Source organism: Schistosoma mansoni (assembly GCF_000237925.1).
Source record: "Schistosoma mansoni, WGS project CABG00000000 data, chromosome 1 unplaced supercontig 0135, strain Puerto Rico, whole genome shotgun sequence".
NCBI lineage: Eukaryota > Metazoa > Platyhelminthes > Trematoda > Strigeidida > Schistosomatidae > Schistosoma > Schistosoma mansoni.
This window is the reverse complement of record NW_017385993.1, coordinates 816,015-834,927: the sequence shown is the minus strand read 5'-3', so window position 1 is coordinate 834,927 and position 18,913 is coordinate 816,015. Positions and strand designations below refer to the sequence as shown.

The 18,913-nt window shown below is 33.4% G+C and overlaps 1 protein-coding gene and 1 non-coding gene across 2 annotated transcripts; one reads left to right on the top strand and one right to left on the bottom strand.

Annotated features, from left to right (window-relative positions):
- Positions 1-9,715: 9,715 nt before the first annotated feature.
- Positions 9,716-9,787, bottom strand: Smp_tRNA_00785_Pseudo_TTG.1.1. Its single transcript has one exon. It is a non-coding gene (tRNA).
- A 2,992-nt stretch (positions 9,788-12,779) lies between these two features.
- Smp_179780 (sox transcription factor) lies at positions 12,780-13,049 on the top strand (the record flags this gene model as incomplete). Its single annotated transcript, XM_018791685.1, has 1 exon — positions 12,780-13,049. One exon carries the CDS (start codon positions 12,780-12,782, stop codon positions 13,047-13,049), a length of 270 nt encoding a protein of 89 aa, XP_018645200.1.
- Positions 13,050-18,913: the final 5,864 nt, after the last annotated feature.

Sequence of the window (18,913 nt, the reverse complement as noted above, 5' to 3'; positions counted from 1 at the left end):
TACTACATCCATCGTCAATAAGGTACAAGTATTTATAAACATTTGTCTCCTCAAAATACTCAACATTCACTGGCCGGATACCATCACCAATAGCCTTCTATGGGGGAGGACAAACCAGCTTCCAGTTGAAGAGGAAATTAGGAAAAGACATTGGAAGTGAATCAGACATACATTAAGGAAATCACCAATGTGCATCACGAGGCAATCCCTAACTTGGAATCCGGAATTGAAGCGGAAAAGTGGAAGGCCAAAGAACATAATGTGTTAGGGATTGAAAGCAGATATGAAAAGGATGAATGTTAACTGGGAAGAACTGGAAAAGATTGGTGAGGATATGGTTGGATGGAGAATGCTGGTATGCGGCCTATGCTCCCCCACTCAGTAGCTGAGTGGATAATGCAATGGCGTTTGAAGCGAAAGGTACTGGGTTCGAGTTCCAGAGTGAACACCAACTCTGAGATGCAGGTACATCCAGCTGACGAGTCCGAAATAGGACGAAACGCGCGTCAAACTGCATTCCACTACTAGCCACTATCCATCTTTGGTTACAAAATATCATTTAAGGTTTATATAATTCAATTTAATTATTCTTTACGTTGAAACTTCACAAGGGTATATGTATATGTAAAAATGGTAATACGCTTACCTGTATTGTGTTTCTATATACATATAGAAAGTAAAGTAAATTGAATAATTGAATTTTGTATCCATCATAATATAAGAAGATGAATACTAACTTATTTTTCTACTAATTGATCATCAGAAAATAACGAAAAGAATTTACAAAGTAAAAATTATAGTAATAGATACAATTTATTTATTATTGTTATTGTTGTTATGGTTCTTTTTGTGTTCCCCTTCCTTCTCCCCCCCTCATCCTCCTCTCCATCCTTTCCCCTCTCTCTCTCTCCGTCTCTGTAATCTACCTTAACTTATTTCATTACCATTTTTTTTTAAATGAATTTATTTTCCACACATTTTCTCTTTGGTTTCTTTTTTTTGACTTTTATAAATCTCATTTAAAAAAAATTTTTTCGGGGTGGGGGGAGGGGGGGTTGTATTCCAGTTGATAAAGAAATAAAACTATTTGCACAGATGAAGAAAGAAGAAGAAAAAAGAAGAAGCCAGATAATAAGTGGATATAATTTATATTATTGAAATCTAATTTATTAACACTCATGTTTTTGAATTATTTAATGTTTATTATTAAATAAGTAAATTATATCGTTTATGGATAAGATTTAGTTATAATTTAAATAAACTATTACATCAATGGGAAGATTCATTCAAACAAACAATACTAAGTTGAATTTAAACTTCATCTCATTTCACAAACAAGTGGCTATTAGGACTCAGTGACCGAGTGGATAACGCGATGACGTTTGAAGCGAATTGAGACTGGGTTCAAGTCCCAGAGTGAACATCAACAAGTCTGAGATGCAAGTATATCCAGCTGAAGAGTCTCAAATAGGATGAAACGCACATCCTGGATTCCACTGTTAGCCACTATCCATCTTTGTTTATAATGCTTGTGAATTAAGGCTATATAGAGGCAATACGCACAGTATCCACATATGCCAATAAGAGACTGACCAGTTACAGTCCTAACACATCGATGGGAAGATTCAAGCAAGTAATCCTAAGAGAATTTAAACTATACAACAACTTGTGAAGTTCGAATATGTTAAGAGTGTAACATATGTCACTGATAATAACACTGGATTATCTTCATATTATTTTACATACTTACTTAAGCCTGTTACCCCTCGTGGAGGAGCATAGGCCGCACACCAACATTCTCCATTCGACCCTGTCCTACACAATCCTTTCCAGTTCTTTCCAGTTAACATTCATCTTTTTCATATCTTTTTTTAATCTCCAACACAATATGTTCTTTAGCCTTCCAATTTTCCGCTTTCTTTCAAGATTCCCAATTAGGGCTTACCTCGTGGTGCAGTTTGGTGATTTTCTCAATATGTGTCCGATCTACTTCCAATGTCTTTTCCTAATTTACTCTTCAACTAGAAATTGGTTTGTTCTCTCCCATAAAAAGCTGTTGGTGATGGTATCTGGCTAGTGAATGTTGAGTATTTTACGTAGACAACTGTTTATAAATACTTGTACATTCTTGACGATGGTCGTAGTAGTTCTCTACGTTTTATCTCTGTGCAGTAGAACTATCTTGACGTTCATATTGAAGATTCTCATTTTGATATTGGTTGATAGATGTTTTGAATTTCGTATGTTCTTCAACTGTAGAGTTGTGGCCCTTACTTTGCCAATCGTTGCCATTACGTCTGCATTAGATCCTCGTTGTTCATCGATGATCCTGCTAACTATGTACATGAAAGACTCCACATCTTCCAGAGTTTCTCCATCAAGTGTGATTGGTTTGGCGTTCTCTGTGTTGTATTTAAGGATCTTGATTTTTCCCTTGTGTGTGTTAAGGCCTTCTGATGCAGAGGCTGCTGCTACATTAGTTGTTTTCATCTGTACTTGTTCGTGTGTATGGGATAGGAGGGCTAGGTGATCTGCAAAGTCCAAATAGTTTAATTGATTCATGTTGTCTTAAATTGACTAAATTTGAAATTGTATCATTGTACACTGACTGACCTGGATAAGTGTTCTCAAAAAGATCAAAATGTCGTAAGTTCTACCACAGAATGAAATAAAAAATGTAACATATACAATACTCACTCGTTTTATTGATGTTTACAATAAAGTCTATGGTACGGCCGAGGGTGGGTAGATTCCTCTTTCCCTCTCGAAATACTCTCACAAGGCCACACGTTTACGGCCGTTACCAGGGAAAACCTATTCACTACCTTCTCGCGGTATTACTGTTGTTTGCGAAATTGTGAGGACGAAAAGTGAATATCTGGTGCTTTAAATGCGTTGGTTGACATGGAAGATCCACCTAGGAGAGTTGAAAAACCGTGACTCTAAACCAATGGTGCACATAGGCTCAAGGATTTTGAGGAAAAAAAGACGTATGAACCAATCATTGGTCACTGGCTACCATGAGACTTCATCTCCTTACGTTACTTCACTGCCATGTAGATCAAACCTTTAGGTAGAAGGCTCCAGGTATGGCTCCCTAATAAAACCACCTTCTTCGGTTTGAGCACCCGGGAAGTATCACAACCCACACAAAAATCAAGTGAATTGTGTGGCGCATGTGTATTCGGTTCCCATTTGTACGAAAATTTATGTGTTCAGATAAATAAATAAAATAAATAAAAGGCAAAAAAGTGGGAATAGTGTCTAGTCAACCATTGAATTACTAATCAAAGTTCATTAGTTGGTATTTTCGAGCGACTGTCGGGTTCAATTTGAGTTATCTGAATCTATACATATACATCTATTAAACATGCTAGTATAGACCATCTCAGCTTGCCAGATGATAAAAGCAGATAAAATGAAGGTTAGAGCTTAAAATGAAGTTTTCAATGAAAACTATTCTCTTGAGTTCAGGACTCACTCACTAAGTGAATAAGAAAAATGGCCTAAAATCCTCGATGTTGAAAAACGGACATCTATCTCATCCAGGTACTTTTTCTGGTTAGCGTTTTTTTAGCGAGTTGGTTTTCTACGGGATGGGGTCGCTAACCCCATACCCAACCCTCCTCCTTTACCCGGGCTTGTGACCGGCAGTAGCCCCCAGAGGAGCTACAGGCGGAGTTCATCCAGGTAATTAAAAAAGTCTTATTGTTTCTTATCTTTCCAATGTTTTGCCTTGTCATATGTGTATAGATAAACGTGTTTGAATATAATATGAAAAAGCGATCTGATTATTCTCAACGGATTTAAAGAGATATTCGGTTAACATTAAATATCCTGGCATGAGACGTGAACAGAGCATTTCTTCAATTATAAGATTGCATACTGATCAGTCATATCAGTGACTTCATCGAATATGAATCGATGTTGTGGATTATAATTAATTTAACGTTTCATGATCTTGAGAACAATCAACAACCATTGAACACTAAAACACTATTTTGTCCAAGTTGATGATTCGTTATTAACCGATACTCATAACTCAACAGAGTTGAACCCATTACCGTCAAGCCTCTCAGTATACATAAGTTTACCGAGTCACTCAGTCTAAATTCGATGCTCTATAATTTCAGCTTCAGGTAGACCGATCCAGTTGCCTTCATTATTATCAATATTATCATCAGCATTACTTATAAAATAGTGATATTTGACAAGAATAGGTCAGTAGTTCTCAAATTGTGAAACTACATTCAATTCCTGACACTTATCACACACTGTATATTTGTTAGAATTAAGTCGCTGCGCGATGTCAGTGAACAATGTAGCAATAAAATAGATGTACTGCTAAGGCATAATTAAACGTGATAATTAATAGTTATGTTCCATGTTCCATGGAAAAGCAAGAGTCACATTCCTGTAATTGAAGAACATATGGAACTCAAAACAATTGGCTGTAAATCAATATCAAAGTGAGAATCTTCAACACAAACGTCAAGACAGTTCTACTGTACAGACCTGAAAGGTGGAGAACTAATACAATTATCATCAAAGAGGTACTAGTATTTATAAACGACTTAAATAGAATTGAAATCTGTAATCAAATTACTGAAATCTAACTGGTATGGCTAACAATCACTAGTTAAATGAATAATAATCATTTATGGAATAACTCAATAGACGGTAATGAGTTTTATAAGGAAAAAAATTCATCAAATAAATAGGAAACGTGAGAATACATAGAAGATCACTATCTAGTATAAACAGTTGTCTAAGCAAGATACTCAATATCCGTTGACAGGATACCATCAGCAACAACCTACTATGGGACAGAATAAACCAGTTTCCAGTTGAAAAGGGCATTAGGAAAAGACATTGGATGTGGATAGGACATACATTACGGAAATCATCAAACTGCATCACAAGACAAGCTCTAACTTGGAATCCGGAAGGGATACAGAAAAATGGAAGGCGGAAGAACACAATACTTCGAGAAATAGAAGCTGATATCAAGATGATAAATAACAACTGGAATGAGCTGTAAAAGACTACCCAAGATAGGGTTTGATGGAATGTGGTGTTGAGTGACCCATGCTCCTCCATGAAGGGTAACAAATGTAAGTAAGCAAGTAAAGTAATGTTCCATGGTTGAATAATTATCATATTCATCAAAGAGTATAATAGACCTTGCACTCAAAAAAGAGACAAAGAAAAACAGTTTAAAGTTATCTGTTCTCATAGAACTGCTTAAAGAGACTAAACGTTTCTAACTTTCAATAAGATTTAGATTACGCAACCATCCTTTTTTTCATGAATCATGTAAATATTCATTCCATTGTATCTTTTACAAACATTTCCACTTATCTAACTTATTCATTATTAGGAAACAGGTATTTCCCAAGGAAGAAAAAGAAAAAGAAGAAGAAGAAGAGGCATCTTACATAAAGATTTAAATTAAAAAAAGTATCTTCTATTATATCTTATGACCGAGTGGATGCCTAGTTTATGTATGAATTGATAAGACCGCCAATTGAAGATTCTTTCATCATAGTCTATCTCATTTAGATATGCTCCAATGTATAATCCTTATATCCACATATCTATACTGTTTATATATATATATATAATTGAGGTATATATTTAATAAGACATTTTGCCTAAAGGCATAAAATAATTCAATCTATACAAGTTAAATTTATTTTTAATCTTCTTCTTTTCTTTTTTTGTTTATTTATTTACTTTTACTATATTATATTATAATAAATACTGTGACCTTCACAGTAGGTGGCCTATTTAAACAAAAAAAAATTGGGAAAAAAGAATTTTAAATTAAATTTAAATAATTTTTTTCTTTTTTCTTTCTAAAAAAAGGTTAAAACAACAGATCATAGACAAATTTATTAAATAAAAAAAAAAGAGAGAGAGAGATAGTTTTATGATAATTATATTGGGTCTATTGTCTGTTTATATTTATATATATAGTGTAACAATCAAGATAATAATGAAGCCAAGAAAAAAATAGAAAGAATAGAAAAAATAGAAAAAAATTAGAAAAAATAGAAAAAAATGAAAAAAAATAGAAAAAATTAGAAAAAATAGAAAAAAATTAGAAAAAATAGAAAAAAATAAAAAAAATAGAAAAAATAGAAAAAATTAGAAAAAAATAAAAAAATTGACACATTTAACTAAAAGAAACACCTTTTAAATGAACCTTGAATTCATTAGAATAAACAAGCAAACAAACAAACAAAAAATAATTAAAGGTCAATTCATCATCATCAATAAAACAATCCATGTAATGTGATCATTATTATTTTAAAAAAAAACAGTGAAATTATTTAAACAAAGTTTAATTCAGATCGATATAATGATAGAAATATCAATCAATAATTGGATAAAATATCGATCCACTTGACATCGTTTATTGGAATGTTCTTATTGATGTTTAGGATTGTAAATTGATCAATCTCTTATTGGTCATATGTGCATACTGTGAGGATTATCTAGATATTGTTTTAAGTTATAAGGATTCTAAGCAAGTGGATATCAAGACTTAGTAGGTAAGTGGATAACGAGATGGTGTTTGATGAGAATGGGACTGGGTTTGAGTACCAGAGTGAACATTAACTCTGAGATGCAGGTATATCCAATTGACAAGTACCAAATAGAATGAAATGAGCGTCCTAGATTCGATTACTAGCCGCCATCCATATTTGCTTAGATAGAATATCAGTCAGTCAGTCAGTCACAACGTAGAACTTTGTACGTACGTACATCAGTTCGAGTTGACATACCACACTAGCACAGAGATCCAGTTGTTCATTCGAATCCCATAATGGTAGAAGTAGTAAGAGTTTAGGCAGTAATGTGAAAGATTAGGGTTTGAAGAAGTTATTCAAGGGGTATAATCCAGTGAAATAAATTTGGGAAGAGAAAAAACAAAGGGACATCAAGAATTCAGAAGCTCAGAATTCGGGAGAATACAAACAGTGGATGCACCTTTGCCATTTCAAATGATTTTGAGCCATGTCATTCAAGGTCTCTAACCATCGATTGCTATCATCTCGCGCATCCCAACCAGGTAGTCTACACCTACCAATATGGCTCACTCCACGTACCAGTGACTTGATGGATCTGTGCTATGTTTCGTTCTGGCCGCCCCTAGCTTTCTTCCAACCTATTCTTACGCCATAAAAAATCGCACGTCTAGGCAGAATATAAGTTTATATTATTGTTAATAAAGAAATGAAAGAGATCAACTTTAAGGTTGGCATATGTACATACTTTCCTTATTGACTCGGTATAGCCTTAATTCACATGCATTGTAAGCAAAGATGGATAGTGGCTAGTAGTGGAATCCAGAATGCGCGTTTCGTTCTATTTGGGACTCGTCAGCTGGATTTACCTGCATCTCAGACCTGTTGATGTTCACTCTGGGACTCGGACTCAGTACCGTTCATTTCAAACTCTATCGCGTTATCCACTTAGCTACTGAGTCCTGATTCCGCTGCTAGCCACTATCCATTTTCGCTTATAATGCTTGTGAATTAAGGTATATATGGCCAATAAGAGACTGATCAATTGCAGTCGTAAACGTTACTGGGAAGATTCAACCAAACAATATCAAGGGATAATATCTTTGACTGTGATACCATGTGATACAGAATAAAATTCTATAGTACGAACTAGTTAATCAAAATTACGGATATGTTTTACTGATAAATATTAACTCATATGAAAACTAGATTTAAGGCTATTTGTCAATAGCCTTTCATCACACCCAACGCATTTGAGACTATTGTGCATAATGTTCAGTTATTTAGGTCAATGACTAAAACATTGCTTACTTACTTACGCCTGTTACCCCTCATCGAGGAGCATAGGTCGCACACCAGCATTCTCCATCCAACTCTGTCCCAAGCAATCCTTTCTAGTTCTTCCCAGTTAAAATTCATCTTTTTCATATCTGCTTCTATTTCCAGACGTAATGTGTTCTTTGGCGTTCCATTTTTCCGCATTCCTTCAGGATTCCAAGTTAGAGCTTGTCTTGTCATGCAATTTGATGATTTCCGTAATCTATGTCCTATCCACTTCCAATGTCTTTTCTCAATTTCCTCTTCAGGTCGAAGCTGGTTTGTCCTCTCCCATAAAACACTGTTGTTGACAGTATCCGGCCAGTGAATGTTGAGTATTTTGCGTAAACAACTGTTTATAAATACTTGTACCTTCTTGACGATGGATGTAGTAGTTCTGACTAAAACATAACTTCATTGAAATAATTTGGTGATTCATGATAACTGAACAAATATTGGTTACTAATACTTAGTTGTTATTTAATGTAAATCTTATTGGGTCTAACTTTAATAGAGTGAAGTTCAAACTCTCTCTCTCTCTCTTAAGAAAAATACATATATGTCCCATGTTTAATCTCTAATAAGATTGTTAGTATTAGCCTCTGGAAGTGATATGCTAAGGTGAAATAGACCCTTATTATTTAATTGTTTTCAATGGTTCTGTTATATCTAGAGCTTTGATTCTTACTATGCCGCGTACTACTAGACTACTTGAACGATTGAACCTGCAACATCGCAACAGAGAAGACAGAAGATTAATAAGTAGGAATGTATTTCCCAATACAGTGTCAAATATAGTACAAAAATCCCATGTATTTATAGTTTTTGGCTTAAAGTAAATCATCATTTCGGAGAGCCAATAGTCACTTAGGGGGTCCTTCTTAGTTATCCAATAGGGGAGCTACACGTTGACACTCTAGAATATTCCTCTAGCGGGGATTGGATAGAATGTGTTCGGCTATTTCTGGGCTTCCTGAGACTTCCTTGAGTTTGCCAACGAGCCATCCTTACGTGTTTATCAGTTGAAATTTAGCCTTGACAATATAGTAACCTTAAAAAATTTCCTACTTTAAAGTACACATTTGATATTTTACAAATTTTATGACATATATCATAGAAGAAGAAGAACTCATTATGTATTCATGAATTTAAACAAAAACAGAAGTACTTTACCTTCGAATTCATTTCATTTTATTTATGATTACATTACAGAGTTTACTCATCACTAAACTACTCCTGTGTACCAACCAGTATAAGAGTAAACATTCGGCTTAGCATTTATTTGTTCACATATATATTTATGTATGTCCAAGAAATTACTCTCAAGGGTAACATAATTAGGAATAGTGATTATGAAGTGATAATTTCCCCCCCCCCCGATTAGTATCTTTATTATTACTGTTGTTAAGCCGACTGATTAAGAAAATAGGGTAACGAGAGAGTGATACTTTTTTTATGGTATTATTATTATTATACACATATACCTACACTTTATGATGATGAGAGTTAAACTGGTATAGGAAACTAGTAAAGGGGGGTAGTGATGATATATATATATATATATATGAAATGTTCCTCTGTTTTCATTGTTTTCATTGTTTCCACTTGCCTTATATCAATCAGTAGTCAACTTCATCAACTTAGTAGTTGACTTGTATACATAAAAAAAAATGTAGGAAAAATTCTTATTCCCTTAAATTATTCATTGACATTAATTGAAAAACTATTTTAAAACTAAGTAAGAAATTCATCATTAACATTGTAAGTAAAGATGGATAGTGGCTAGCAGTGGAATCCAGTTTGACGCGCGTATCGTCCTATTTGGGACTCGTCAGTTGGATGTACGTGCATCTCAGACCTGTTGATGTTCACTCTGGAACTCGAACCCAGTCCCACTCGCTTCAAACGCCATCACGTTATCCACTTAGCTAAGGAGTCTCAGAGTGAACATCAATTCTGAGAAGCAGGTATATCGAGCTGACGAGTCCCAAATAGGACGAAACTCCCATCCTGGATTCCGCTACTAGCCACTATTCATCTCTGCTTATATAAGCCGTTTTACTGTAAGAAATGTTTGGGCACTGATCATGTGATTTTACAATAACCCCTTTTTGTACATAATTTGATTGTGAAAATTCAAAAAAATTTATCCCTTCAAGTATTTTCCACTGATCACTCAACTTCAACTACTAGAGTTTCCAACTAGTTCAGATGTTACAACTATTTTCTTCATCTATCATATATTGGATGAGTAAAGGTGGTCACCTCTCAATTAATCAAGAAGCAGAGAAACACGAAAATTTCCTAGTTCGAAAGTCGTAAAACAAATCTACAATTAGAAGGTTTGTTGCAATATATTCACATATCAGAAGGGGGTTTTGTGGAGATTTTGGTGATTTTATATAGTTGAAATCATGAGTGAATTGAAGGTAGACTATCATGGAAAACCTGGAAGCACTGAATGGCCGTTTCATCGTATTATGGGACTCCTCAGCAGTGCTCATCTACGATCCCGCCTCGCGAGGTTCGAACCCAGGACCATGAGGTATTTCTTGGAGTTCTAGTGAGAAGCAGTCACCAGTGGAGTACAACCAGGTCTGTTGTGAGATAGTAACCCACTGAAGATAATGGTGGATGTGTCGCTCGATTTTGTGGATTGGTTGAAGTTAGACATTAACACCGTTGGAAGCAAGCCCACTCAGTGTTCTAGAGGTTAAGCGTTCACGCTCGAGACTGATAGGTCCTGGTTTCGAATCTCGCGAGTCCCACAATAGGACGAAATGGCTGTCCAGTGCTTTCCAGGTTTTCCATGGTGTTCTAGCTCCAATTGACTCATGATCTCAGCTATATAAAATATATTCACATAGTTGAAACATAGATGACCTAAACATTTATGAATGAGCCACTAATGGAATCACTACTTTTATTTAATGCTATCATCAGCAATTCTACTAATATTTACATCGGTAGATAATGAAAACTAGAAAGTATACGGTTTCTGGTTAATAAATGACTGGTCAATTTATGGTCACTAATCTGATCAATAATAGTAGTATTATGATTATTACTATCAAGGAAAAACTATTATTATTATTATTGTTATAAACGTTATGAGAATTTTATAGTTGAATTCATCAGTCAATTGAAGCTAGACCACCATGGAAAACCCGAAAAGCACTGGACGGCCATTTCTTCCCTGTGTGAGACTCCTCAGCAATGCACATCCACGATGCCGCCCTGTGGGATTCAAATCCAAGACCTATCGGTCTCACGCACAAACGCTTAACCTCTAGACTACTAAGCCGGCTGGCATCTAACGATGTTAATATTTAACTTCAACCAATCCATGAATTATTATCATTACAATTATTATCAGTAGTAGTAGTAGTAGTAGTAGTAGTAGTAGTAGTAGTAATGGTAGTATCATTATTATCCCTTGCAATAGTGTAGATTACAATCTTGCTTTGATAAGAAGTAGCTGATGGTTAGATGATGGTTAGATAAACATCTCTGTTCTGAATGGTCAATGTAATGAACGCGCGTCCACACACACCCACACACACACACCCACACACACATAGACACTATGGGATACAATGGAATTGATACAATGGAATTGATACACAATCACAGTAATTTCTATCCTCTAGTAAATCAGAGGAACAAAAGGATAACAAGTTACAATATTACAACACATTATATAGAAGAACAACAATATGAATGAACTACCCTACCACCTACCAAAACCACAGTTACAATCTGATCATATAAAAAGAATACTAGATATAACCACACACACACATACACATACATACATGTACCTATGTACGGGAAAAAAAGAGAACATAGACAAAACATAATCCAATGATAACTAACCACAGGGGGATGAAAGTCTATTTCATCAAAACTATCAAAATAAGAGATGAAAATAAATAAAAAGAAATTTCATACAATAAAAAAAACTTTTTTTTCAAAAAAATCACATTTAACCAATAGAAAATGAATAAAAGAAAAAAAGAAAGGAAAAGAGAAAAAAAGAAGCAATCTGTTTTGTTAGCTCTTACTACTATTACTATTACCTACATTTACTACTCATTCTCTAATAGGATAAAAGGGAGGTGAAGATTAACGAAGATAGTAAGGAAAAAAGAGAGGGGGGGAGCAAAAGAAGAAACTATTATGAAACGATTATCACTTTGACTACCATGAACAACAACTAACAACTAACACTAATAATAATAATAATAACAACAGGTCTACTGATTTCTATTCAGTAGTTGGAAAAACGAAAGAAAGAAAAGAAGTTTTTATAAAAATGTAAGTTCATTATAAAATTCTCATAGTGATATAATAATGAATTGAATCTATACTTGTATATATATGTGTGTTAGATACATAGTCGTTTAGGGGGAAAGACGATTACTTGTCATTATCATCAGAATGAATAATACTCATCCGTTGCTATGGCAACAATTAATACATTATATAACAAATTATAAACAACAACAGCAACCACAACAACAAACAATCAATAATGATCATTCTTATTATTCATCTTTTAATTCAATAGGAATTATACCAAGAGATATCTCATTATCATCAACTACTGAACAATTAGATTCAATTGAGTCAAATAAGGATTATGATTATGAACAAATGAATGTTACAAATAGGATGACAATGTTTATGAATACTACGAGTAATGATAATAATCAATTATTAACTTCTCTTGCATCATCACCAATCACAACGAATACAACGTTTTCATCATTGTCACCAGTGACTTCAGTGAGTCATCATCATCAGTATTATCATCAAACATCTCCATCTTGTTCTCCTCTATCTCCTCTTCCATCAGTTCATCATCAAAATCATCAACATCGTCATCATCATCATCATCCGCATAATCATTTACATGTTAAACGTCCAATGAATGCATTTATGGTATGGTCAAGAGGACAACGACGTAAAATGGCACAAGCTAATCCAAAAATGCATAATTCTGAAATAAGTAAAAGATTAGGTATTGAATGGAAATTATTAACAGATAATGAAAAACGTCCATTTATTGATGAAGCTAAACGTTTAAGAGTAAATCATATGAAAGCATATCCAGATTATAAATATAGACCAAGAAGAAAACCGAAGTATTCAAGAAAACAAGAAAAATTTATCCAACCACCTATACAAGGTAAGTAATGTCATTAATTAGAGCGTTTGTAATAGTACTTCCTAATGTTTCAATGAAAGCATCATATGATGAACTCTCTTCTAAAATGAATAATGTCACCATTGGATTCCGGCTCAGTGGTTTATCAGTTAAGTGCTCTGGTACGTCCTGAGTTCGAATCTCGTGAGGAGGGGTCGTGGATGTGTACTGCCACTGAGGAGCCCTACAATAGGATAAAACGGCTGTTCAGTGGCTTTCAGGTTTTCCATAATGGTCTAGCTTCAATTTCAATTGACTCATGCTTTCAACTATCAAAATACTGGAATCACCCCTTCTGATTTAGTGAATCATTGAAAATTAAAAAGTAAAAAAGTACTAAAGCTCTGTTTTGATTCATTTGAAACTTTCACAAATCAACTTGCTACTTGTATGCTACGACAGGGGGGGGTACCATTTTTTTCTTTTTTGGGTTACTATTTGAAAAATACCTTGATAACTCCAAAGAAAGTATTGGATAATCAGGGTTTTCCCGTGGCTGAAAGATACGGGGGAATATTATTAGTTGTCAATAAAAGGGATAACCCGCGATCGATAACAGTAACAAGGGGGAAAAGCGGTGAAGCATTTATGGTTAGGGCGTTTTGAAGTTAATTAATAAATCAGAAGGGGTTTTGTGGAGATTTCAGTATTTTCATAAGTGAAATCATGAGTCAATTGAAGCTAGTCCATTATGGAAAACCTGGAAGCACTGGATAGCCGTTTCATCCTATTATGGGACTCATCAGCAGTTCACATTCACGATCCCGCTGGATTAGATGGATCATGAATGCTGTATGATTAAATGATAGAACTAAGAAAGCATAGTGTCAATTCCCGAACTCATTAATTTGTCTAACAACAGTCTAATTGACTAGCATGTCATGTTCTTATGAAAGACATTAACATTAGAGTCTGTTATATATCTAAGTAAATTAAACAAATGAAATCCACTAACTTTTATTGTTATCCATAGGGCTTTATTTATTTTATTCAGTCACTCTTGGATTGTAAGTATTGATCATTTAAGGTAATATATAACTTACTTTACTGATTAACTTCAGTTTGACAATCATTAAAGACCAAGGGACACTTAAAAGGAGTTATGTGTTAGTCTAATTCACCTCAACAACAAAAATATGTCACTCTGATGAAGGTACATAGCATTCAGAAGTCCACATATCAAAATAACACAGTCATCACAAATGTCATTGAATAATCATCATAAAGAATAGCTACTTCAATGAAGTTGACAATGTTAACTACTTCATGTTAACTCACTGGTCTAAATGTAGATTATCACTAAGCTTGGAGACTTTACATTCTATTTCTGTTAGGATTATGAATTTAGACTGTTGAGAAGAACTATATCATAATGGAAACAGTTATTCAATGTTCCCTGGTTTTCAGGTTGTGATTTAAGGTATCTTCAAATAGAATGATCTCTACAATCGAAAATAAAATTATATTATTACCAAGAAAATTTTGTAGAAGAGAGTTCACTCACTGTATGGATCATTAGTAACCATGAATTGTAATATCTAACACTAAAAATCTTTTCAATAAAATGATCAATCTATTCAAAGTATTTGATAATATCTGGGTAAAAATGTTCGACAAGGAATTTGAAATATGAAATATTCAATTATGATTAATAGGTCAATCAGTCAGGAATAAACTAACCATTTCTTTCTTATGTATCTATAGTATTCTAATTAACATTTGTTGACAACAATATCATATGAGCAAAGATGGATAGTGGTTAAAAATGGAATCCAGGACGCGAGTTTCATCCTATTTAAGACTCGTCAGCTCTAAGTACCTGCATCTCAGAGTTGATGTTCAATCTGGGACTCGAACCCAGTACTGTATTGATTAGTAGTCATGTAAACGGTTTTTTTTTTGATTGTACAATAGAATTCATCTGTTTCCAAGGGCTAATTCTTACATAAATATGAACCATTGTATGTTTTATCTTATATGTATAGTTCCTTAATGCTTGCCTTTTAATTTTAGTTTGGCTTCTTATGTATGCTTAATGTAACAGGCATAAGTAAGTGAGTGAGTAAGTGAGCAAGTAAATGAGTAAGTTAGTGAGTAAGTACGCAGGTAAGTAAGTAAGCACGTAGGTAAGTAAGTAAGTAAGTAGGTAGGTAAGTAAATAAGTAAGTAAGTATGTAGGTAGGTAAGTAAGTAAGTATGTAAGTAGGTAAGTAAGTAAGTAAGTATGTAAGTAGGTATGTAGGTAAGTAAGTAAGTAGGTATGTAAGTAAGTAAGTAAGTACGTAAGTAGGTATGTAGGTAAGTAAGTAAGTAGGTAAGTAAGTAAGTAAGTAAGTAAGTAAATATTCACCACAATGAACTAATTTAAGAGAATTGGATTTCATCTTCCAAGACATAGTTTTGGAGTAAAATGATTTTTGAATTGGATTTCATCTTCCAAGACATAGTTTTGGAGTAAAATGATTTTTGAATTGTTTAATGTTATAGGCAAACGAAATAGAAAAGTAGTAATATCAGTCATTAGTGAAATGAGATTACTTCTGGTTGTTTTTTAGCCAATAACTTAGTAATGAGATTATGTAAATGGCAGAATATATGATATGTTGAATATTACTAGGAATGTAAATCGTTGAGTATCAAATTACTGATTTAATGGCATCGTCCTTACTGTATAGTATAAAGTACCTTCCTTAATAATAGATATATTTTTTGTTGTGTTCCAATGAGTAATAAATCTGTTTACTCTGAAGAAGCGGCTTAAATTAAGTCACGAAACCTCAGAAATTCAATTTTCTCTTCTCATTAGAATATAACCAAAAATATATTTATTATTAACTTCCTATCCAATACTCAATTAATTTGACACTGTGAAGTCCAACCTTGGCATTGATACGTATATGATCCTTTCTTATATATATAAGAGATATCAATGTTAAGAATTTTTTCAGTATAGAGTTGTGGACACTGTTGAGTTTTGATTGAGTTCATGAATCGATCAATGTTGAACCATCATTGAAAACCTAAGAGAAGTGGACGACTGTTTCACCTTAGTATCTTCTTCGATTCATAGTATTCTAATGTTGAGAATGTTCATAAACATTTTGTTCAACTCTTCTGATGTAATACATATTCTATCTATACTTACTTCATAAGCACTATATAGAATTGAAGATAAACTAATACATATCTTATTATTTGATGAAAATGTCTCCTCACAAGGCGAACATTTGGCGAACATTCTTGATTTTCAGGTTATAACAGTTAACTTCGTTGATTTATTCCTTTCAAATAGATAGAATGATAGATTCATATTATCATATTGAAATTATATAATAATGAATACCTATTTTCATAGTTGAAAAGCATGAGTCAATGGAGTTAACTGTTCTACCCTGAAAAACCTGGAAGCACTGGACGGCCGTTTTATCCTATTGTGGTCTAGCTTCAATTGACTCACACTTTCAACTATGAAAATACAGGTATCTCCACGAAACCTCCCTTCTGATAAGAATGCCTATTTGGTTATGTAATATAACTTCACCATATTTTGATTATCATTTGTATAGTTAACTTTAAAACTCCTGGAAAAATGAATCTTCCTAAACACCTCAAATCTGTTGAAATTAACTCAATCAAACGATTCTAATTGTAAAACTTTGTTTTAAGGCTTCGAGAATCAAACAGACGACTCATTGTAAGTTCGTATTACGAAATTGATAGTAATCATTCAGATTATTCGATATTCATCTAAAATTGTAATATCTGATATATTCAAATTCACGACCACGCCTCGAGAGATTCGAACCCAGGACCTACCAGTCTCGCGCCATAGTACTTAACCGATAGACCACTGAGCCAGCACTTCTGAGGAGTCCCACAATATTCAAATTCATTCGTAAATCCGAAAATGTTTCCATTAAATTTAGTTACTAATAATGGTATTAGAGCGAATGAGAACATAAGTAAGGACAATTGAATATGGAATCTCTAAGTAAAATCTGAGGATCATATTAGTAAATACTTCATTGACAAAATGTCAATCAATCGTTTCAGACTTCATTGTACTCAATCTTCTTAACCCTCTGCCATGAGACATTTTACTTTCAACTGATCATATATACTTCTTATATCTATCAACATCAGTAGCATACACTACAATAGAAAATATTTTATTTTTTTCATATAATTTCTTAAGTTTTATCATTAATTTTTAATTCATTTCAATATACTACTACTACTATTGCTACTACTACTACTACTCCCACTACTACTCTTACTCTTACTACTACTCCTACTCCTACTACTCCTACTCCTACTACTCCTACTCCTACTACTCCTCCTCCTCCTACTACTACTAGTACTACTACTCCTACTCCTACTACTACTGCTACTTCTACTTTTTCAAAGATACACTGATTATGCTTGTCCAATATAACATTGAAGTATTCATCAAATGAAAATTATTATCATTACTATAAAGGATCTACTAAATTGAAACCATATACAGGAATATATATATAAGTAGTACAGATAATTTAGTAGATAATTATCAAAATGTCTGATTTAACAAAAAAAGATGAATAATTGAATGTTATTGTTATTGTTTAATGATTAGATGGGCTTTTGTATGATTAGACTCTTTTTTTAAATAATTCATTATTGTTGTTGTTGCTGGTCTATTATTACTACTATTATTAACATTAGTAGTAGTAGTAGTAGTAGTAGTGGTAGTAGTAGTATTGTTATTACATAATATCTCTGTAATATGTACTTTGATTATGAGTTTATATATTAATAATCAGTAAGCGCCATCTATAAGCAAATCATTGGACTCATCTATTCATCATATATGTATATGTATATATATCAGTACTTGGTTAATAATACATATCCCTCTATAGTATCTAATGAAATCTATATACAGTAATGAAAATGTAAGTAAATACCTTTTTGAATAAACGTTTCTAAGTGAATCATTAACATTATTGCCACCCCTCCCCCCTCCCCCCCCAAAAATTGATGATTTGTATCAGTACACATTGATATAGATAAAATATTCTATAGATTCTATTTTTGAAAAAGATGAGTTCTAATGATAGAGAGAGATAGAGATTAAATCTAATTTAGATCATTTGTCAATACTTTCATATAATACCACAAAACTTAGTTCATTCATTCATGATAGAAACTAATTAATCATGATAATGGGTGTTATTATTATTAGTATTTCAAAGAGAAACAAACCGAAACTAATTTCCTATTGATGATTGAAATTTACTATATACTATTCATTGTAAACAGAAGATATTGAAGGTAGACCACCATGGAAAACCTGGAAGCACTAGATGAATGTTTCGTCCTATTGTGGGACTCCTCAGCAGTGCCCATTTACTATCTCGCCTGCAGGATTCGAAACCAGGACCTATCGGTCTCGCCCGCAAACGCTTAATCTCTAGACCATTGAGTCGGCATTCGACCACGTTAGTGTCTATCTTCAACCAATCCACAAAATTGAGCGACACATCCACTATTGTCTTCAGTGAGTTACCATCTCACAAGAGACCTGGTTAAACTCCACTGGTGACTGCTTCTCACTAGAACTTCAGGAAATACCTCTTGAAGTCAGTCACTAGTGAACGTATGTTGATTAATATCAGAAACTATGTTCTACTGTTCTGTCTTAAATTCAGTGGGTCAGTTTATACTACTAACAGGCTTATATAAATCGTAAATAAGTAATACAAACAATCTTCTATAATCTTTACAATATTTCTATATGAATTTATTAAATAGTTAATGAAATGATGTTATATAATCAGTTAGTCAGTTACAAGGTAATTGTAAGCAAAGAAGG